At 40.0% G+C, this 24,304-nt stretch overlaps 1 protein-coding gene across 25 annotated transcripts in view; it reads left to right on the top strand.

The window, feature by feature from the left end:
• LOC100747554 (CUGBP Elav-like family member 4) overlaps positions 1–22,474 on the top strand; it is a 548,998-nt gene extending 526,524 nt beyond the window's left edge. For 17 of the 25 annotated variants that reach the window (XM_033319135.1, XM_033319129.1, XM_033319138.1 and 14 more), the window contains 8 exons: positions 6,387–6,530; positions 6,929–7,061; positions 8,917–9,084; positions 9,754–9,855; positions 13,418–13,495; positions 18,400–18,558; positions 20,316–20,500; positions 20,777–22,474. In XM_033319135.1, the coding sequence (XP_033175026.1) occupies positions 6,387–6,530; positions 6,929–7,061; positions 8,917–9,084; positions 9,754–9,855; positions 13,418–13,495; positions 18,400–18,558; positions 20,316–20,443 (912 nt within the window). In that variant the 3' untranslated portion in view covers positions 20,444–20,500; positions 20,777–22,474. The remainder of the gene's footprint in view (positions 1–6,386; positions 6,531–6,928; positions 7,062–8,916; positions 9,085–9,753; positions 9,856–13,417; positions 13,496–18,399; positions 18,559–20,315; positions 20,501–20,776) is intronic. The other 8 variants (XM_033319126.1, XM_033319141.1, XM_033319124.1 and 5 more) reach the window with 7 other exon arrangements.
• Positions 22,475–24,304: the final 1,830 nt, after the last annotated feature.

Raw genomic sequence — 24,304 nt, forward strand, 5'->3', positions numbered from 1 at the left:
CCCCCCGCCGCTATTCTTCCATACTGAAACGCGTGCGGGAACGAATTTAAACAACGTCTTGTTCCTCGCGTACGCTTCATATTTCCGATACTTTTCAATCTATTCTGTCGTCAAAATTACTTATCACTGAAATACCGAATTTACCCTTAGTACGTGGTATATACTTTGAAAAATCTGACATTTTCTCAATTTTACACAAACGATCGCAATAAATATACAAAAATCTATTCAATAGTAAAAAAAGGCTTTATCGTATAATCGTTTCGGATAAGATATTTTCTTTGACCCTTTTATCTAAAAGATTTACCCGGATAATGGATAACTGATGTATTATTATCACGTTTATCGTAATCGAGTTGCGCCGCGGTTTTTACGAACAACACCCACTCTCGGTAACACTCTCTCTCGCGCTCTTTTGTTTCATGACGTTCTACCGTATTTTGAAGATAAGCACTTAACGAATCTACTTCTAATTCTCGATTTATACTTTACGCAGCATCCTCAATAATCAGTGACGATAAATTAATAATTAAATATGAAAAATATATTTCTCTTTGGCAAATGTAATTGCCAAATTGCCATCGCGACAAAGAAGAAAACTTGAATTTGATTCGACGAAAGATCTTTTGGTAGAAACATCGACACGCGCGATTAGGTGCGCGATCTTAAGAACCGAGAAAAGTAGAAGCGTATGTTGCGTAGATGGACGTGTAGCATCGATGGTGGGGAGTAGCCCTCGAGCCTTAACGGATGTTCCTTTCTGTTCGAGAGGAAACGAGCGAAATGTGGATGGAAGGAAATTGTCTCTGCATTAACGGAGGCTCGGAAACTGCTTCCAACATTTAATTAAAGACATTCCCTGAGTAATTCCCTCGGCGGCCTCGTAATTGCATTGCTTTTATCTCCTATACAACTGTTACTTGTTTGGCGAGTCTTTTCTATCGGGAGTCAGAACAGGAGACCAAATCCCGTGGGTAAGAAAAGCAAGGTGGAAAAGAAAGAAAGAAACGCGAAGATACGATACCCCTCGATTCTACCCAAAGGATAACCGTTCTTAAGGAGCGTACCTTAATATCCCTATTATCGTGATTAAATTTGAATTGGAGCGAATTAAACCGGTATCTCGAAGCTTCCGCTTAAAAATAGACGATCGATTTGCACCAAGTTACGTGGGATGTAACGTGACTGAAAAGTAAAATTATTATGGGTACATTTAACGAGTAAAGATTAAATTATTGCAGATAGGATTTACGTCTCCTTGAATTGATTGCTCTCCAAATTTACGGGGCTACCCTCGTAATTAAGGGGAACCCTTCTTACCGAAACATCATCCGCGAGTTTCGAGCAGAAACTGATATTGCCATTTTATAATCGAAACGAAATCCATTCACGATCTTTTCTACTTAATTTCCACGGACAAAAAATGTATTCGTCGTTATAGGATATCGCGCAACGTTCTTGAAAATTCTATAATCTAACAAGTACGAGACGAACGTTAAGACGGGTAATTTTTACTTTTCTCATTGATATATCTTAGATCCTTTCACGTATTATCCCGATATATAACGAGACGAAATGGAAAAAGTGCCAAGTCAGGTGATTTTTCTCTGGCAGGCTAAAGCGTAAAACTTGTAATTTGAAATGCACCAGAGAATTGGATAGTTTAGATCCATCCCTTCGATTCGGATTCCAACAGAGAATCACGTGGACAAGAGGCAATCGGCGTTCCGGCCAGTCTTGCGGTTCTAGTTGTATCTATTGAAATTACCAGCTGGCGAATTGGCAAGTGTGATGGTGCAGCTAACGGGAGAACCTCCAATCAGTACGTAATTGCTTCATTCCGTTGCCAGGTCCGCTGCAATATCGCGGTTCTCTGAGCCGTACCTTTACTTTCAAAGATTCTACCAATCTCGAACGACTAAGAGATTTTTTGGTTTACATCGAATTTGCTGATCGTGCGAATTTGGCTAAAAGATTCGTTTCGATGCGTCTCTCATCGTCGGACGTTAAAGCGTATTTGAACACTGTCTGTCCATTAAAATATGTACTTATTTTGGCATCGCGTATCGTTATGTTCTGTAATTCGAAGTTTCTTAATTTTACGATAAAAAGTGTATCGCTATCGTTTGTATTACAATTGTAAATTATACGACGTTATTTAATAGCTAATTAGATTACAAATTTTTAATGCATTTAGCTGGAATTGAACAAATACCGTAACAAACGTGGCGCAATGTAACGCGAATAAAGGGACAGTTTCATCAAGCTCACAATGTCGCTAAACACAAAGCGAGAAAGCAGATTTGAAAGAATCAGAAGCATCGATGCTCGACTCGTTTCCGACGATCTAACGTTACAAAAGCCGAGAACTGTTTCAACTGTATAAAGTTCATCTCGCTGAGCCTCGTGTAACGAAGACTTTGTACTCGGCACTATAACGAGACTGTGCTTTTGTATCACGGATTTTAAAGAGACAACCTACACGGTAAAGTGTACAAACATAACGAGACGAGGAGTGGAAGCTTCAAACGTTCTCCTGGTGATATCGCTTGGGGTGGCTTTTTCTTTTCGCGTGTAGTTCAGAACGTTGGATCGGAATTAATGAACCGTAATCCCCCAATAATGAGGCTTCGGCTTCACTGGCTCTGATACGACCTCGGCACCCTTCTTGCCCCCTCTCCCTCCCCTCTCCCCGTCTGTCAGCCTCTATACGTATATCGATGTGCACGTGCGCCCTGTGTAAATGTCATATATGCCACGCGACTTAGCCAGCCATCGCTACGCAGAGAGAGTGAGTGAGAGAAAGAGAGAGACAGAGAGAGAGAGAGAATGTGTATGTGTGTCTGTGTGTAAGAGAGAGAGAGAGAGAGCGAGAGAGAGAGAGAAGGCCTTCCACGCTTCGAGGCTGTCGACGCGAGACAAATTATTTTCCTCAACAACACGCGTCGATGCTTTTCACGGCGCATAACGAGTTGTTCGAGCGGCTTCGCCTGTATAGAGAATACAAAATATCCTCCCCACTCCTCTTCCTGCTCTCCTCTGTACGGTCGTTCTCTAGCCTGTCGATATTTTTCCCAGCATTACGAAGGAACGCCCCTGAATATTTTCGCCCTGCGAATTTTCCCATCGCCAATGACCTCGACGCTGAGATTGCCCCGGTGCATCCTTCCGCCATTGCCTAGGAGGAAAAAACTGGTTACCGTGACATAATCCGACGAAACAAGCTATTTCAAAATTATCTCGTTCCATGATTTTTTTTCTGTTAAAACCGATCAAAAAACAACGCGCGAGTGGACTGTAATTAGGAGTGGAGAGAAATTTATAAAACGTTTTTCGGAGACGTTCGTCGGAACAACGATGTTCGTCGATAATAATATGATCGTCGATATTACTGCTTCTCACCAAACGCGGTCAAAATTAAAGATATTTTAACTTGAGTCTCAGAATTTCTCGAATAAGGGAAGAGAAATAACACGTATGAGTTTCGCCGGATACTCTTGATATTAGTTACAGTAATGTGGAAAGTTGTATCCAGCCATGAAACCCGCATAACTTTTATGCCTTGTAAACTGCGGCCGGATTCTGGTTTCCTTGGAACGCCGCGGTTATACGCGCGTTTGGCCCTATTCGACTTGGCTGTAAACGAAACTTTTAATAATTGCGAGCCAGTCGTTTCCTTTCCTGCTCTTTCTCTTCTGTAACCTTCGCGGAACACCGATTGCATTCCACATAGCTACGTGTGACCAAGAGTTAAGTGGTACTTCGCGTAAAATGCTAATGAAAATCAGTACCAAATGAATAATGTCACCCCGTTTGAAAGCTTTTAATATATGTATCCTACGAATTCGAACTTGCTGAACCATTAACGTATTCGATCCATCCATTTTTCACTCGATATTATCCAAAGCTAATTGCAAAGTAGTATGTACTACGTATACTCCTGGTTGTTACTTTGCTATTTAATATATATGTAGCAGCATTGTACACCTTTGCAAAATGAAAAGTTACTATTATACATATGTATGTATATAACAGAAAGCAGTGGAACTGACAGATAGTACAAGGTATTTCAATTTTTCTCGTCCGAAAAATCTAACGCTTTAACCAAATCGACTTTGCTTCGGCAACGCCTACCTCTACATTACTCCATCGAATCTATAAATTTTTATACGAGCTAATTTTGTCAGCGGTATTTGACGACCCTGTGTAAGAGACTTAAAAGAAGGTAAAAAAAAGCCGTAAAAAGTTTTGTAAATTTCGAATCCACGTATATTGTACCTTTCACAACGTCCCGAAATGTTCAACGCCAAAAATAATAAAAAGAAAACACGTTCTTTATGGCGAACACAATATCCTCTTCATACAATTTGGCAGTATCGATGATACTCTCTGGAAAATCTTCACTGATTATAATGTATAGTTGAGCGATTCGACCAATTCTTGGATCATCCTTTTCCATTCAGTGTTTCAAGTTCGCGCGTGGTTGGGTTACGCGAATCATTGCGCATCATTTTTAATACGCAAAGACACGTGTCATTCTGACGTTTGAGCGTATAAACGTGCCTTAACGTGAGTCATGTACAGTTTTAGAAGCATTTTAAAAGCATTCTGTACAGTTTCGGTTATATATAATTGTAGACCACTTTAAGCTGATATTATACATCGTGCACTATTGTCCGTATTTTCACCATTTCGAAATAAAGAGTGAAAATATGATTGTTTAAAATTATCATCAACTTTATGTTTCAACTTCTAGACAGTGGGTTTTAGAACGCTCCGTTTTAATTTTCATCGTGTATTTTACACGACGAAACATTATTTTGTAAAACGAAAGAAAAACGTTCTCGCAACAGAAAGAAATCCGAGCATCGAAATTCGAACCCATGATTTTTAGGTTCGCTTTAACTACCACGTTGCCTTTTCATATTTTTCCTCTATTGGACTAGTTTCTTTTTTCTTTTTGTTTCTTCTTTGTGATATAACAGCATATTAACAAAATGTAATGGAAATTTCAAACGACGATCAGAATAGTCGTGCAGGCAATATTTTCCGCATTATGCATTTATACTGTGTTAAAAGTTGAAGAGTAAAACTATACATTTGAAATAACTGTCAAACGAAAGGAAAAGGAATTACGAAAGAAAACACAAGACCACGAAAGATGAAATGAAACCAGCACAAAGATTGCCAAGCAGAGGAAAGAAATAGATGGATAAACCGTGGAAAATCGCGTGACAAGAAGAGGAAATTTCAGCGAGCGTATCAACGGGTTACAATATTACCGTCGTTATATAAACTCAGACACGCCCAGCATTTGCATTGATGACGTGAATATAATATATCACCAGAACCTCGAAAGCTGAGCTTTTCTCCGCAGCCACAATGGCCACTGACCACCTGTTGCCTTTCCATTTATATTTTAGACGTGGTGAGAACATCATCGTCTTACGTATCCTCGTAAACATCTCAAAAGGAGACGCGTTTTCTCCATTGAAAAAGATCTTATGCTAACTATCTGTAGAATACTCTGAGGTTTTCTACTATAATCAAGTATAATAGATCCTAGCTTATTCAGTTTTCCTCGGCTTATTATGTAGTTACACAGTCTCTCTTGTTGCTATAAATGAAATTTAGAAATAGAATATTACTTTACTGTATTTTCTGAAAGGAAAATTCTTTCGAATCTTCAGTAGCATACCTTTTCATAATGGTCATGCAAAATAATTTATAACGTGGTATATGAAAACGATACTATAAATACCGCGTCTCTTTGCTTTCGCTCGATTTTAATACTATTTTAGGTGGGCAAACTTATTCACGTTTTACGAATTAAATGGTAGGTATTAAAAGGAAATTGGTACACACGTTTAATGGAAACGAGTTTGCTAGTAGAACGATTAATTTCCAATAAGTAATAAGGGGAAGAAGGCCGTAATTTTCTTTGATAATCACGTCCGTTGTCGAAGCGATGTTATTATCAAATTTTCTACGTGTTATAAATTTATAGAGGATGAGAAACGCGCACGCGGTCACGAAGAAAATGCGAGGTTCTAGAAAATTATGCGGCTTTACGTCGGCGACGGTAATCCCCTTGCTACAGCGTCGCTTCGTCTCATGGAAATTACGAACCGGCACGTCCGACAGCAGTATCTGATCTTGCATTTCAGACTTGCTTGTCATAGCATGGCAATTTACATTGTGAGCAACATAATCCTCAAACGATAGATTGTACAGCGTTCTCGCATCAGTCTTCTATAGCCTATTGCCGATTTGACCAAATAATTTCTAAACCGCGAATATTTATATTTTTAGAATCATTTTTTGCATAATATTCGTCAGATATCGATTATAACAGATAACCAACATATTGAAATGATTTATTTCAGGGAGCGTCATCCAGCTTAGTGGTAAAGTTCGCAGATACTGAGAAAGAGAGACAACTAAGACGCATGCAGCAAATGGCTGGGAACATGAGCCTCCTTAACCCTTTCGTTTTCAATCAGTTCGGCGCTTACGGCGCTTATGCTCAGGTGGGTCACATTATGGTTAATGGTTCTCGCGTTACCATATTACCCCGTCTGGCTGGTTCTCGTTATCGCGAATCCTACAACCTATAATTGTTTCTGTCTTGTTAAAAACGATCGACGATGCCTAATACCAACGTGCTGATTTAATTTTTCTGTAAAACATTTCCGGTAATATACGTACATTCGGACATTTCGATTTTTCTATGCATCTATATTCGATCTATATTGAAATTTGCGTATTTGACGTTTATTCGGTAAATTTCTATTAAATCGGCAGAATTCCAACTACTTCCATTTAAATATTACTTAGTACCAAAGTTTTATTTCTTAACTAACTTGCAGTAATCCAAACAGAACGCTCTTTCTTGAATACATTTTCGATATAAATGTTCTACTTACAGCAGCAAGCAGCTCTCATGGCTGCTGCGACAGCACAAGGGACGTACATCAACCCGATGGCGGCACTGGTCGGTGCTGGGCAACTACCGCACGCGTTAAATGGCATGCCAAATCCCGTGGTTCCACCGACTTCTGGTATGTTCCTTTTTTGGTTTTTTCTTTCTTTTGACAGATCGAATGTCGATATTTTAAACACGTCCGCGTTAAACAGTCTCTGTGTATCACTCGAGTATTTAATTCGGAATAAGGAATTATCCTTCAAAGTACGAGAAGAAAGAGAAACTTGCGATTTCCGTAAAATTATTTCAAAGAAATGGGACACGCGAGGGAAAAACTTTAACTTAAGTTCGACAAATATACACGCACGTATGTACACTTTGTTGCGAAATTTTCCAGTTTCACCGACGTGAAACTCTTTCTTTATCTCCCCTCTTTTATCCCGCTCTCCCCTCGTTTATTCCTCCACAGATCTCGCGGCAGCAAGAGTGTACAGTCCGTTGCCTTATAACCGGCTCATAAATCAATACAACATTTTCACCGAGCGTGACTCGAGCGAAAGATATTGCCAGTACCGCGAAACTTTATCGAAAGCTCGCCGCGAACGGGAAGGAGGAAAAGCCAAAGTAGCACCGTTCCTTCCCTTTTTCCTAACCCTCTTTCCCTCCTCTTCGCCTCTTTCGCTGTCTTCTCTTTTCCGGTTTCTCTCATTCGTTCAACGCGTACACAAGAGGAGGGAACGAAATAGCAGAGGCAGGTAAACTAAGCACGGAAATCGGCTCTCGACAAGCGCTCTCTGGTATACGTCGAGTCTCGTCAAGCGAAACGTAATACCCTTTGATAGGGAAATAATATTTTATTTCTTCTCCACCTACTTCTGATCTTTCCTCCGCTTACCAGCCTTGCAGATTGCCAAGCTTCTGCGCTTTTATTTCTACTGAAATACGACGTCATCGTACCTGTCATTATGGATTTTTCATCCGCAGAGAGTACCTTATACAAGACGATGGATGTAGTTGAAAAGATTTTCCATGGATTTACACGAATTTATGGATACGCGATGAATTACTCGACTGTTGAACTGCGCTTGATTTTAGATATTAATAAACTTCACTTATTTATCGTTTTCTCATCGTTACGAGAAATGTCGTGCTCGTTCCTTTAAACCTATCTTCGCGTGTTCCAAATCATTTTCTTGAAAAACGTATCTAATTCGCAGTCCGTGAAACAGAACGAAACAGAGTCCGCAGAATAACATGCGTGAAATTGAAAAAATATTTAATACACGAGGTGTTAATGTATCTGAACATGGAATAATCTTTAGAATTTATTAAATACCGATAATGAAGCTGCAAGGGTAAATCGATTAAAACTGACGAAACCGTAAAACGATTATTCATGGTCGAAACGCATCTATTTAAAGGGTATAATGGTTCGTTTCTAAGCCAACAACCTATCGTTTGAAGAGCTTAAAATATGCACGAAACTTTGAGTCGTTACCCCTCACCTTTACAAACAACACACCGATACGTACACCCAAATGCTCGTTTACTTTTCGTACTTGCTCAAACGCGCTACATCGAAGGTAGACGTTAAGCAGATACCGAGATAGCGATCTTCGGTCCGGATTACCGATCTAATCATCCTAAGAAAACAGTCAGTCGATTTGCTCAGAGGCCGGATCATTAACTCGTGGAACAGTATTCTACCGTGAGTCGTTATTAGCTCTAAAATCGGATCAATATTCCGGCAATCTGCAGATCATACGGACCCTCAAACGCGACGCGAGGCATACGGATCATCCGCAAACTCGATCTGACGTCCTTCCAATTATACAGTATATACCGTAAATATATACCGTAAATCGGTTGACAGGATGTACAGAGAGGGCAACTAGCTAAGCATGATCATTCCCGATCCGATGTCGCGCGTCGGGAGGGTGACTGAGGTCGGTGTTGTAAGAGCAAGAGGGTAACCGGTGTGTACTGATCAGGTTTGCTCGTAGGTACCGGTACAGGGCAGCCGGTTAACGGGGCGATACCGTCGTTACCATCGCCAACGATGCCCAATTTCAACATGGCTGCACAAACACCGAATGGTCAACCAGCAGGTTCGGATCCTGGTGTCTACACCAACGGGATACCGCAGACCTATCCGGGACGTGAGTATCAACTCAGGCGCAGTGTGCCGCCCCTGCGCAATGCTCGGCCAATCGACGCTGGACTTTATTATTTTGCCTTTGCTATGAGAACCGAGTAACCTCGCCCTAGACACGTACCACATTACCTCGATTCTTTCTCTCCGAGTGGGAAAAAATCTTTCCCATTCTCTTTTTCTTCGCTATTTCGCGTGGACGCTGCAGCGAACGTCGTATACGCGAATGTTAAGTATCGGGCTTTAGTTGCGAGAATTTTGAACACGCGCGTACATATTTTATCGACGATTAATAGTAATTATTAGTAATGCTCCTTCTAAAGGTACTGGTTTCCATATTTGTAGTAAAGCCATACGAATATATTAATCGGAAGGTAAATTTTGAAACGATATTCCTACAAAGGACTTATGTACGCAAGCGTTAAGATCACCTTGCGTAAATATAACACTTTGATGCGCTTCTCGATGCAAAACGAAAGTTAACGTAACGTTGAAATCTTAGAATCGGTATCCGAATTTCCCATTTCGCCTTACGCATACCTGTAGAATCAGATTAAGCTAACGAGGGATCCAAGAATACGCGATACCGTGCGATATCGATTGGTCAGTACGTATTGCGACAGGGGCCCTAGACATAGGTCCGTCCTCGATAAGAGCTGAGCTTACTGAAGTGTAGATGCCCTCCATCTGTCCATTCCAGCACAAGGGCTGCCCAATGGGGAGGCGGCACTCCAGCATGCCGCCGCGTATCCTGGAATGCAACCCTACCCCGGTGTCGGTAAGTTTTTTCTTCGCCATTTACTTTTTCCCTTCGTCTTATCGAGAATTCCGTCAAGCCTTCGTATCTGCAAAGAGTTTTCACGGAACTTTAGCGAACGCATTTCATAGTGTGCTTTTTCGATAACAGCACGAAGCTCAAAGCTAGCCTCGAAACAGCGATCCAAATCGGATTCTGTAACGAGTTTTTTGACCGAAAGAAAAGAAAAGGAAAAGATCGAATGAAAATTATCGCGTTGCCTATTCAACTCGAGATATTATTCGAAAATGTTATTACTTATATGCATGATCCAAGCTTTCGTTTCTCCATGAATACGATACTTTCAGCGATGCAATCGGGAAAACGCGATCCTACCGTGGAAGTCTCGCAAAACGGTAATTCTGTTCGTTGTTAGATGTACTTTCAGCTTTTTCAACGAGAGCGTACATTAAGTGGACGATATTTTACGTCGAATTAATTATTCGGTGAACGATTTCCATGTTTTCAAAGGACGTCTCATTAGGGGAAACAGATTCTAAAGACGCAAGAGCAAATGAATCGGAACGTTCGGTTTTAATATGCTTTTATCCGAGCACTCGAGCACTTAACTCTGAAAAATTCGATTCCGCTAATCGCGTTTCTGGCTGTTGCATGTAACTATGGTCGCATGTGTACATTTATATACGTATATAATACAAAAATGTATATAAATATATATATACACATGCACATATCTATACACATGTACAAGAGCACAAATGTTTCATCGTTATCATTATGATCATACGTGTATATTATAACATATAAGCATATTATATAGACGTGTCGCGTCATCGTGTCGTTATATAATGCTTCTGGTGTGCTGCTACAGTGTATCTTCGATGTTATTTTATATAGGCGTCGTGTACATTATATATTGTTAACTCTTAAGCGCATCATGTATCGTGCATGTTCATTAAAACGCAGACAACACGCCGACATGTAATCGGCTAGGATGTCGAAGAACCGAACGATGTTACATCAAAGTGCGATACACCGGCAGGAATCATAATCCAATAACCAACATCAAAATGGACGATTCCGTTTCAGTCTAATCAGCGTGTCGACACGACGTATAACTATACTTCGATTCGTTCCGCTCACCGTTAGCAATTAACACAGGGGTTTGATGAATTCTCTGTCCCAATGGTTAAATTAATAACGGAGCATTCGAATTGCTGTTTCACCAGCACCAAGTTTCATGAGTGCGCGTCATTATCGACTGCAAAGCAGCGAAAAACCCGCAAAAATTCGTCGTCCTAACAAATATTTTAGTAGGAATGTACGCGTCGAAAATCTGTGCGGAATCGTACAGTGAAAGTTCGCCATATTCTTTTAATTTACAAGACTAAATGCCCAATTAAAATTCTAAAAGTCTTTCTTTTTTTTCGTTTTATCCTCGTAACGTGCAAAATTTAGACGAATTGCTCGGTTTTTAGTGGTTGTAGAAATAGACAGGTACAACGTACACTATACGTAGTTTTGTACAAGTTTCCCCTACGTTGTCCGTCATCCCGTATTCTTTTTCGTTTGGTCGTCTATTAGCATCGGGGAGAGACCCCCTTTTTCTACCCATGTATCTTTCCTGTCTCTATACGTGCACGCGGAATTGGCAGAAATTCATCAAATTTGAGGTATAACGTCCGTACGCGGAGACCGCGCTGGTTTCCCGTGTTTGCCAAAGACTCAAAAATAGGATATTCTTTTTCTGTGTATTTTCGTCCAGTGTACACAGGCCGTGGAGATCAGCGAGTGGAAAAAAAGCAATCCGAAATATCGTGTGTCCCTCTATCCGGGCGAATGGTAACCGACGTATGATGGCGTATTTATTTCATACGCCAAACGTCGGACCATCGTTGGACCGAAACCTCCGGTAACGTCAATCGGAATATATTAAAGCAATGTTTGCACGGAAATAATTAATTTCCAAGCGAAAATTTACCGCTTCTGATCTGAGAGCGAACGACCAAACCCCTTCACTCCGCCCCCGCTGACCATCCCTCTCTACGTTTATCCGTCACAAACAAATATCAATCGCGCGCGTTTTAAATATTTGCCAAGGTATAATTAATGCCGTTATAATTGCTTTTCTCTAATATCATGCGGTAAAGTGCTCGTTTATCCATTGCAATCTACAACTTCAACGCGTATTTATGCGATATAAATGTGCCTGATCGAGAGTATCTCGAAAAGTTTCATAACAGCGTACGTAATCTCGAATATTCTACGATTTTTCTTTGCCCGCCTAAGAAACTCGATGGTAGAACAACGATAGAATAAAGTTCTACGACTGAATTTTACTCGAAGTAAGGTTCTACGAGTGAAATCGTTGGTTAGTCAATTATTGTACAGCTAGGCCCTGTTCCTTCCGTCCATATTTTCTTCAACGTCGTTGCGTTCTAAACGTTGATTTAAACTGGCCGTTAGTTACGCACACGTATAGTTTTGATAGTCGCGATATGCGTACTCGGCGAATAATGAGGCCGGACAGAACGGGTAACGGGACTTTGAAGCGATATCGCGTGACAGTTAATGTCGGTAATATCGGATAGGAGCGTTGCAAAATACAAAAGTATCGTGTTAAAAGTCGTGGAACGATGAGAACGTTGAGGGTCGAATATCGTTGTAGTGGAAAACACCGCAACGAACGCGGCTAGACGCTTTAATGGAAAAGAGACTTGCTCGTCTAGTGACTTTTTTTCGTTTACTTTCGAGTTCACCTGACGGTCCGAGACTCTTCTCATTAATTCGACGAACCATGGCCATAATTTCGCAAAGTATCGCGTTCAGTTTTCTCTTTTGGTTTTCCGTGTTTCTGCCGAATTAAACGCAGTGTTTTCATTGTTCATCCACGTTTGTTACGAACGAATTATAAACCGTTCTACCATAATTATTTCTCGACTCGCTGCTGACGACAATGCAATTTCGCATTAACTCGATTGACGTTGACCATGCAGTTTACCTTTTATTAATGTTGCTGCTTGTTACATTTACGCTGTTGTATTTCCTGGAATTATAATTCGTTGTCACAGCATACATAGGGTATACGAGTTAATCTTTGATCTCCAAAAATATTCAACATCTTTGTCCGGCCTTGGTCGACTTAAAAAATAATTGGCCGCGTGTTAAGCTCAAATACCAACAAACGAAAATTGTCGTTTGACATTCTAATCCGAATCGTACGCCAAAGCAGATAGGAGCTTCAAAATGATTAACGTCGACGTTCCGAAGTATAATCTACAAATGCGAATTATTCGATGTAAACGTTTTTTACGCATCATCGTATGATCTAACGTTGTTATAAAATCGTTTTGTCTTTCTTATTTTATCGGATTCGAGCAATCGCATGGGAAACGTAAATCACTATGTGAGAAATCAAATGGTCTCCAACGCAACATAATTTTACTTTTACTTTACACGAAAACACTGATGGCCACGAGAAGCTGTGTTTTATGGAAACGAAATAGGAACGATAAGAACAGCATGCACTACGTGTATAGATGTGGACACATCATGATGTATTTGTTATTTGTTACTGTCGCAGCTTATCCCGCCGTCTACGGCCAGTTTCCTCAAGCTATTCCTCAGCCGATGACCGCCGTGGCACCCACGCAGAGGGAAGGTAAGTAGAAAACACTCATCAACGTCTAACTGTTGACTGTAAACACGAATGATTGTAGTCCTAAGATTGTAGATCCAGCTCCCAAATGTCCAGACACGAGTTTATCCTTCGTTGTTACGTCGTACAAGGTATACCATTGATTACTACGGGTGGTTTCTTTTTACATCTGTTGAAGTACGTAAAAATCTCGCTCTACCAAGAGATCTTTCTCGAATAAAGTTCTCTAATACTTTACAAAAGAACGTGATTTGTCAGTAACGACTGATCGTAACGAGATAACGAGCAAGCATCGAAAGGAGTCAATAACGCGGTTACATTTCTTTTGGTAAGAAGCTCGGAAAAATGAACGCGTTCTTTTTAATTCGACCATGTATGGTTGCGGTCATTTTTAGTTTAATCATAGCGATAAAGATGAAGGATGACTTACAACCGTTCACGAACTTTCATGGAACCGTTATATTTTGGCCCGTCGATACTGCGAGAATAGTCGGGTTTCTCCGCTATGGAAGCTGCACAAGACAGGTCTCCTCGGTCGCATCGTGTTTCGTCCGTTAATTACTGACAAGATAACGAAAGAATGAACTTTCAACATCTCGTGTCCGTGAATTTGCGTCGTGTCTTTCGCCTGCCCGACTAATCCTAGCAGCGTTCGCTCCGTTTTCTCGACGACAGGGACCGAGGGGCAACGCATTAATTAAGTCAATTGACTCGAATTGAATGCGCAAGATTAATCGAAATCGATGTCGTCGCAAGAAAGGACAGACGAAAGAGCAGATCATTCGTCAACGTTATCTATAGGAATGAGAGAAAAAAAAAAGAACGAAGAAAACGAGTGAGGATTAAAGATGGCGGATAAGCGGCAGAAAAGAAAGAGAGGGTAGGGTGAGCCGAGCCAGCGCCTAATTGCAATTAACAACTCGCCATTATTAGAATATACGACGCCTAACAATGAGATAATGCAAATAAAACGAAAGTTTTAATTACTTTGCCGTTACGCCTGCCGGCGATCCGTTGTTACATTGTAGGATAATGGGAAGTTTACCGCGACAGCGTTGCCCCTCCCACGCTTCCAGGCCTCCTCGATATCCCTATTTTCTGCTCTCTTCCAGCGCCGCTTTTCGCCTGCTTTTCCGAACGCACAGTATCTCGTTGATACATTCTCGTAACATGTTATCATGAGATACATTTTATCGTTTTACACATTCGCTACTATGAAAATTACCACATAACGTTCCGAATAAAGAGTTCTTACTATCAATCGTAAAAGCGCTCGTATTTTATGTAAATGCGTTACTTAGCGATAATATTAATTTAATGTAGTAATAATAAATTTTGGAAATAACTTTGTGCAGAGCAGTTTTATTATGATATTTTACTTTTAGATACAGACTAGAGAGCAAAGATTAAGTGGAAATTTGAACATCATCGTTCAAAATACTCGAGGCAAAAAATACTTATCAGGGCGAATGTGTCTCAACGAGACGATAATCGCGTATATCGAAGTTAATTTCGCTGTGCGATCGTTCTAAATCCGATTTCGATTTATTTACTTCTGAAACAAGTGGCGTGGATGTTGAAATTAAAAGAGAGCGGCAACCTATCCTAATGGAAGCAGACGTGACGGCGACATCAGAAGAACGATATCGTTTATTCTGTCATCATTGCATGACATCGTTATCAATTTTATACTTAGTGTCGCTTCGTTCATCATTTTTGCTTCTTTAGTATGTTCTTAATGTATTATACGTCTCATAAGGTGTTCTCGGTGTTCGTACCTCTCTCTTCTCGTAAACAATAGTTGTACCACGATATTCTCAGCGTTTCGTGGAAGCTCTACGTTCATTCTTTATATACATAGATGGGTATACATCGGTGTGTTTTCGTTGTACTCAATGTAATTATTCCTAGCTGTGTTCGGTGTTGCGCTGTCAACCAACAATGATCTTTGCTTTCTTACGACGATCAATCGTACATCTTGTTATATGTATATGGACTGTGCACTTATTACGGGTGTTGATCGATATTCGATATCGTTACATAGCTAAATACCATCATCACGTATATCAATTCTCTGTAATAGATACCGAATTTTAAATTTTGAGTTATGAAATTCTTTATCTTCGACCGTTGTAAACGTGTTCGGGCAATCGTTCGAAGCACTCTGAACATTTGTATGAAAAAACGTATATGCCCCTTTCGTTGGACATTTAGTTGTGCACACGTTTGTATAAATACGAAAATACATAAAATATTAATGGCTACTCTGCATACATTTGTAAGCTCGAATCACTCGGATAAAAATATGTGCGAAAGAATGCCGTTCGAAGAAAAAAATGTTCAAACAGTGGAATATCAGGTTCAGTGGATACTCATCTTAACGCTTTAGTCTGCTCGTAGATACTACTTCTCTCCCTCGGGTTTGGGGGAGGTGTTGCTTTCATTAAATTCGCGTGCACGTCCCGCGCGTGGGCCAATTAGAGAGTCGAAAACCAATTTCAGAATCAACGATCGCATGGCACGACGACGTGGTTAAATTTATGGCTCGTTCTTCGTGATTCCGGCGTCCACCGCAATTCCTCCTCCATTCTCCCCTTCGTCGGAACCGGAAACCCGTCGACACCGGCTCTAATTTGGGTTTCACGTGACAACTACGATCGAGTTATTACCGAGACGAAGTCGGTGCTCGCGAAAAAGAGAACATTTCCCGTTCTTCGTGTAAACCACGAGACACGTTCAAACGATGTAGATATAGAGTTTATCTCTGCTTTCCTTAAACTTCGCGCAACAGTACGACACTCGCTAAACCTGTATCGCGATAAACGAATTTTCATCGGAGAATTATTTCTAAAACTTAAATCCGTTCGAGATAGCTTCTTCTATTTGTAAAACTCAATATTTTTATATTTTATCCGTTTCGTAATTATGCTTTTTCCTGCTGTAATTACGTGCAATAAAGCTTTGAAAGCTCCTAGAAATTGTAGTTGAATACGAACATTCGAAACGAGATGCTACAATTTTGTAAAATATTCTGTCTCTCGAATTATTTGTACGTCAATTTTCACGAATACGCGGAAACGACAATGTTACGTTATTCTTCAAATTTTAATCCCTCGCTCGATATACGTACCTATTCATTCATCGTTGAAACCGATTAACCATCGTCGTCGTAATAATACATTAATTCCACGTGTATCTCCATCGGTTCGTTGTTTCCGTTAATCCAACATTTTCCACTTCACCCTATACTTTAAACAGATTCTACAATTATTTCTCTAATTTCATAGGAAACTTTCTCTAAAATCACGACAGAATTAATCTCTGAAGCAGTTGTAAAAGTCAGTCGACCGCCGATAGTCATTTAGAAAGCAATAGAAAGAGCTATAATTGACTAAGAACTATGAAATGAACGAGACCCGTGATCGTTCGCGGAACTGGAAACGGACAATTGCACTCTCTTGTGGTAATTCGACACGGTAACGTTCGTTCGTAAAGGTGTAGAAGTGACAGAAGGGCGAATCTCGGCGAGGAACGAACGAGTCGCGATGAGTAGCATCCTAAAAGTTGAGTGGCAGCCATCTCATTACTTAAATGCGTCCGTTAGCTGAGAGAAGCGCAGGCCAAAAGAGCTGAAGTTTCCATGGTCATAATCGCCGCTAATTGACGTCGGAGTTATAAAGTTCAGTGAAATTAGCTAAATCCGTATTTGGACTCTCGTTATTCCGACCCTTACTTTGCTTCTTCCGTTGGACTTTCCTCCACGGACGTATTAATCGTCGGTGTCTTTATATCTTTTGCGGCTGACATAAAGTAACAAGAGAATTTTTCGTTATCCGACGAAAGCTCTACAATCTAATTGGAGAAGGAATTGCGTATCATTTCAAACTTTAATGAAATTTCACGAATACGTACGATGATTCGTCATCGTTAATTGACGGAGGACTTTTGTGAAAGTTGGGTTAAAAATGAGAGAATGAATTGTCTAGAAAGGTGAAGATAAGGCATTGGCTCGACAAAATTTTACCGAGGAAATTTATATAGTTGCTTCGTCATTGGTGAAAAGCGTTATTGATTTTTTTTTTTTTTTCTCGAAAAGAAACAACACGTTACCTAGCGAATTTTTACGTAATCTATCTTACTCATTCACTTTCGTACTTGTATCACGAATATTAAACTTCGTAGTAATAAGACGACGGATTAACATGTCTGGCAATCTCATGCAAAGTGTCGCACCATCGTAATCAGTATCATCACTGTCACCACACTCCTTACATCCCATTTGCATTCATTAAAAAATACCCTTCACCTCGCTCGTCATTGTGTTGTGAATCCCAGTGTTGTGTGTTTGTATATTTGAAAGTATAAATACTCAACGTTACTTGAACCGCGAAAAAGCTCATTGCCGTAACAGACATCATCGTGACATTCTAATCATTACTCTCTTCGTCGGCAATCACGCACCTCTATTCCTTCGTTCAATCCATTCCCTTCATCCCCCGTCTGATCTTCCTCCCCTCCCTTCTTTATTTCAGTTGAATTTCACTTTCTTTGCGTTTCGTTTAATGCCCCTATCCGAAGATCCCCTGTCACGTGATTCATTAAAAAAGAAAAAGAATATTCACCATGTGCAAATCGTCCTTCACATTTCCGTGCGACGAGAGAGAAATCAGATTGTCATCGAGAAACGATCACGAATCTTCATCTTCATTCATCAAAAACGCATCCAGACGAGAATCGGGAAGAACGAGAAGAGAGCAATGTGTGCATACTCGCTGACGCGAGGTGGCTCTCCTGTCGCGTCGAAATCATTATGTTGCGAAGAACGAAACTCATCCAGAACTAACATTTTAACTTGAGTATTATACTTCAAGTTTAGATGTTTAGATGTGCTCTGATTTATATGGTAGGATGCTCTATCTCAGGACCTGAAGGCTGCAACCTATTCATCTACCACCTGCCTCAGGAGTTTGGAGATGGTGAGCTCATGCAGATGTTCATCCCCTTTGGCAACGTCATATCGTCCAAGGTTTTCATCGATCGGGCCACCAACCAGAGTAAATGCTTCGGTAAGTGTGTCATTTCCACAAAACACGCGAAGAGTGGCCCGGAAGAGAGAAACAAAATACCGTTGAACAGCTAGACGGTTCGATGGTGATATCTTCCAAAGGTAGGACGATTTGGTAAAGTCTCGGCAATATCGATACCGATCACTTGGACAAAGGATCAAAGTCGCACAACGAAGGCGAACGTTCGTAAAATCATTTTTATAAGTTGGTAGTAATTACCAGCGATAAGCGCGCTTTTAACGATCTCTTAAAAATCCAACAGGTTCATTTTTATTTCGTATCGTATCGAACGGTATTCGAATAAGACGTTGTGTTCGTAACATATTTGTATAAAAGTATTCGATCCATCTTTGTAGGTATAAAAAATTAATGTGCATTTTACAAGTCCATGAGACGAAAATTCTTCATTAAATATGAATACACGTCCGACTGTGACTCGAATGAAACTAGGTAGTCCTTTTGGTTAATCAGAAGGGATTGAAACAAAAGCGCTGAAAAACGTACCAGTGGTAGCTTTGATTAATTGTACCTTGAAAGGATGCTGAAATATGAGTGCAGATAATTGGACGGATATATTCGCTGATATTCCTCTTAGTCTATTCATTCGTAACTAGCGCGATTAATATTTTTCTGCCTATCGCTGCCGATTATTATGGCCTATACAGCCGGATGAATTTCATCGTTGAAAGGACAGTGGTCGTTATATTCTCGGTTTCGTTGTGTGTCGTTCTGCGTGTAATTATCGAGACATTGATGAAAAAGGCACGTCCAAAGTGAACATATCGTTCATTCACGATGCATACTTTGATATCGACGTTGTGATCAACTTCCGTGAAAGAAGTTCTATAACGTAACGAAAAAAGAGGAATGAAAATGCTTCGAGCATTATAATCTACATGGACGCGTATATGTACGTTTTTGCGTACGCGATTCGTCTGTAATCGTACGATATAAATAACGACGCACGATATTATTTTCTTGGAATTCAACGGAAAAGAGAATTTTGGGGGAAGAAAACGGTAAAGGGATACTTTTTCATCGAACAAGGGTTAAAGCCTCTTCAGTCACCTAGTAAAAGTAATTTACGAACTCCGAGTAAAAGCGGTGGTCGCCGAGCGATGAAGAGCCGCGATTGGTCAGGCAGTAGGCCGCCATGATGGCAAAACTAAAATTGGATCGGGGCTAATGGTCAAAATTGGCTTAAACTGGGAGGGCCCTGATGACCTTTCAGCGGCGCTTCTGTTGTTAAGAGCTTCGTTATCGTGCACCTTCTCTCTTTCCCTCTCCCTTTCTCTTATTCTCGATAAAACTTTGATGATAGTACCGAGGTCCCTTCGCAGAAAACTTTTTATTCCTCGCGGCGAATCAGCTAATCTAAATCACTGGTTAGCCAGCGAGTACCCTTTTGCGATAATCAGATGCCCTCAGGTGTCGATATTCAACTTCCCGTTTTCATCGTAAGTCGAAAAATATCGTAACTAATTTCTTTTAATCTCAATTCAAGAACAATTTCAGGTCAGCCGTTGCGGTGGAAAGATTCTCGTATTATGGTTGGGATATAATCGATATTTCTAGCTGTATTACCTCGATACAGAATTTTGTCCTATTTTCCGAAATAAAATCTTTTTTTTAACGAAAGATTTTTTTATTAAAAGGATGTGTTCAACTTGTTACTAATCTTTTATACTATTAAATGTCAATAACGCGTAAATATTCTGTTTTATCGATTAAAATAATTGACGATTCGGTTCTTTCAGGTTTCGTGTCGTTCGATAATCCAGCGAGCGCACAGACAGCGATTCAAGCGATGAATGGCTTCCAGATAGGGATGAAGCGTTTAAAAGTCCAGTTAAAGAGGCCCAAGGACGCAAGCCGGCCATACTAACCAAAGTCCTAGCTTAGAGAAACTGGACGATACGCACCCTACATCATAACCCACAGAGTAAGTTTGAAGAAAGTTCCCGAATAATGAAATACATCCTCCTTGGAAATTTCCAGTTCTATTTCGTATTTGATCAAAAGACGAATCCAGTAATTTTTATATAGTTGCCTCAGTGTGCCAAGTATAAATAATCGTTAGTGGTATCGCTATCGATATTCAGATTGTTAGATTTTAGACTGATAGATTACCGTAAAAAGATCCTCTTTCACGTACAACGAATATGAACTCATAATGTATCGACGATGGTTAAATAGTATGGACCCTTTCTAATTACAGATGTCGTACAAGAACACGGGCTTATTGAACGCTCGACGATCAGAAGTGATGAGTTTGAATCACCGTTACAACGCTCTCCACTATAATAATCTAGTATACTAGTTAGATAATTTAATTAGAGTATAAAAATTAGAAGTCAGTAGATTGACTTCGCCGGCAGCCACGCGGCGAGGACGAAGAGGCAGGCTGATGCTAATGAAACATTGGATGTCCAGCACTGAACCCAGTCCGAGAAACCAAACGCGAGTAGGATTCACGCTTCAAACGATTTCTCGGATGCTCGGATACGACAAATTCTTTACTAAGAACGGAGAACACGTCGATCTTTTTCATCCAGTTCTTTCTATTTTCCTACATCTTATTCTATTTTATACATTTTTCCGTTCTTCACTCTCGATCCCTACTGCCAAACGAGGATTCGTATCGAGATACGAACGATTATTCGATACGCGTCTTACAACAAGACATTCTAATCCTAATACGATTTTGAAGATCCGATCATCCGGGAAGTAGTAGATATCGAGAGCCTAGAGCCTCTCGACCAGGTTATCGTTCCGACGACACACTATCTCCTATATAGTTTGATAATCACGGTGAACGTTCAAGACGGGTGACTTTCCAGCACTAACCAAAGAATACTCTTAGTTCCTGACGAAACGGCATGGCGATTGTAGCCGACCGACTGTTGAAAAAAGTTAACTATTACTGCGATTCGACCCATACAATACCAAAGAAAGTACCTCTTCAGATTCTCTAGAAAACAAGAAATACAGTATGTGTATCGGTTGAATTCCTTATTCGTTTACGAACAACTTTGCCAATTTTCATTTGAAAACGCAGTTAAACCGTCGAATCCGTTTGGATGTCGTGTGTTCGATATGCGAACGCGTCATCACCGTATTATACGTACCACGTATATAGCAACGTCGTTAGGATCGTTTACTATGTTTAGTGGTCTTCGGGCAGGACCGACGGCACAGTGCTCGCGGTCTCTCCTAACGCAAATTTGTCAATCACGTATACAGGGTGCTCGTCTCACGCAACGTCTAGAAAGAAGAACAAATTTCTAAAACGAAAACTACGAATCCGAACATGGAACACGCATTTACATACATTTACACTGGTATATATACAAACGACGCACATACACGCGCGGACACACGCACACGTGCACAACACGCGCATACAGCTCACACATCACGCATCTACTTACACACGTATCTACATGTATGAATCAGTGCCGACCCAACATTCGCGGGTTATCGGTTCTTCTTACGTTAAGATTATCAAAGGCGTAGGTATGTACGTCGCGCCGTAGATTTTATATACGAGACAATTTAAAGGGATCGTTAGTGCCGTGTCAAAGTGAAGTCATTTCGAAGTCCGGTCGTCCGCGCCACGGCGCTCGTTCACCCAACGTAGTATTTATTATTATTATTACCCCTTTATCATCATCGTCATTATTATATTACGATCATCATTATTAAGAGTACGATTAGATCGTTAAGCGAAAAGTGCGAACGAATTTCCGGCCGAAATTATATCCATCGGGGTTCCTTTTTTAACGAAGGATCGTTCAACCTGATCACATTACGCTTCGCGATCCAAAAAAGATCGGGATCCTGTTGTTGTTCATTCTCATGGCTCGACGATTCATAAAATCGTTCTTGTTTGACTGACCGGTCACGCATCGCCCGAGAAATGTCAACCAGGCTGTGATTATCCAAACAAAACAAAAGTAACAAAAGGGTGAAAACTACTACGATCACGACGACGACGACGTTAACAAGATCGAGTCCATCTCGCGCAGAATGTTTCTGTCCATTCGATAATAGGGGAGAGAGAGGAGGAAACGCGAAAGAAATAGCGGAAGAAATAGTAGATCGTCTGAACCAGCTGAACGCAATGAGCTTTACTTTTTTATTTTATTTACCTAGTCTACGTCTAGTCATTTTTATACTCGGCATAATGGTGGGAGGGGGGAGGGGTGGCGGGAATAATTTACTCGTTTTCTCATAAAATATTTATTTACTATTTGCCTTAATTTTAAGACGTTTCGCGTAAAGCGATGTATAGATTTTCTTTTCTAAACCAAAGTGACTATTTAAACGAATCTATTTAGGTAATGAAGTATTTATTGTTCCGAAAGGTTTCCAGGTAAACCAAGTGCAATTTCATTTTAGAATAATTTCGCTAACGACACGCTGAGGATATAATTTCTTTATTTTATCGGAGTACGTTGTTCCTGATAATTTGCGACCAAACACGTCGCGTTTTACGTATCAAATTTGTTTTATACGACAAATATCTCGAATATACGCGCGTATATATTGATATTTGGGCATTGTTTTCGAACGTATCGTTCCTTGTTTGTTTTCATTAGCCTTTCTTGTTATCACGATTCAGTTTTATACCTCATTACGAACGATTAGGGAGATTTTAAGGGATTGTTTGCACCGGGCAAATCGAACAGTACAGCAGGCAGCAAGTACTTACATTGGTATGAGTTCACAAAATTTGTGGCTACCGATGTGATTAGCAACGGACGATATTCATGTGAACATTGAATATTTTTTTAAGCACGATAAATAAAACATTTGGACATTTAGCGAGCGATGCCCGGTCGAATCACAGAGTTTCGCGCGAGCTTCGATTTATACGATTCTGGGCGGAAGCCACATGTAAAGAAGCAGCGACGGAGCATTGATGTTAGTGGAGGAAAAATGGGGGTCATTAGAACGAAATCAAATACATAAAGCACGCTGGAAAACTAGCGTAGGCGAGCGATGGAACGGAGAAGAAAACTCTGATCTAGCAGAAATAATCAACCAAAGTACCAACAACTATTCTATATATAAATATATAAATATGAATTATTAAAGAAGGAGTATATAAATATATAAATATAAATATTATAAATATGAAATATAATATAAATAAAATGAATGAATAAATAAATGAATATATAAATATATAAATATATAAATATATATATATATATATTGATTGATTGAAAGAAAAAAACTAGAGACTTAGTAAATTATTATAGTTTAGCTAAATCAACATGAAATAAATTATTACTTCAAAGGACAGGGAATGGGAGGACCGGCTATAGTCTGGCGCAATTTATGACACGACTAAAAGCTATCTCAAATTTATACGCTATTTAAATAAATATAACAAATGCTACAAAGAAATATACATAAATATATAAAATAATATACGAGCACGCGTAGTTGTGTAACCTAAGTACGCGTACGTGTGCATGCGTATATTTATTTCTATATTTATATATGCACGTATAAATACTGTACTTATAGTTTAGGGGCAGGCAACCCTTCTCCTTGCTTTTCCATCTGTTCATAAAGTACGTTGCCTGTTCGTACACTCGCACACGAAAACGAATCATTGCAAAAGAACACTACTTATTATACTTCGTTTATCTATACATACACACACATACACGTACGAAATTTACTATACATAGTTAATGCGAAGGCGTGGTACATACGTGTATGTGGTTCACAC

This window comes from Bombus impatiens, unplaced genomic scaffold (genome assembly GCF_000188095.3).
Source record: "Bombus impatiens unplaced genomic scaffold, BIMP_2.2 scf_0135, whole genome shotgun sequence".
In the NCBI taxonomy this organism is placed as follows: domain Eukaryota; kingdom Metazoa; phylum Arthropoda; class Insecta; order Hymenoptera; family Apidae; genus Bombus; species Bombus impatiens.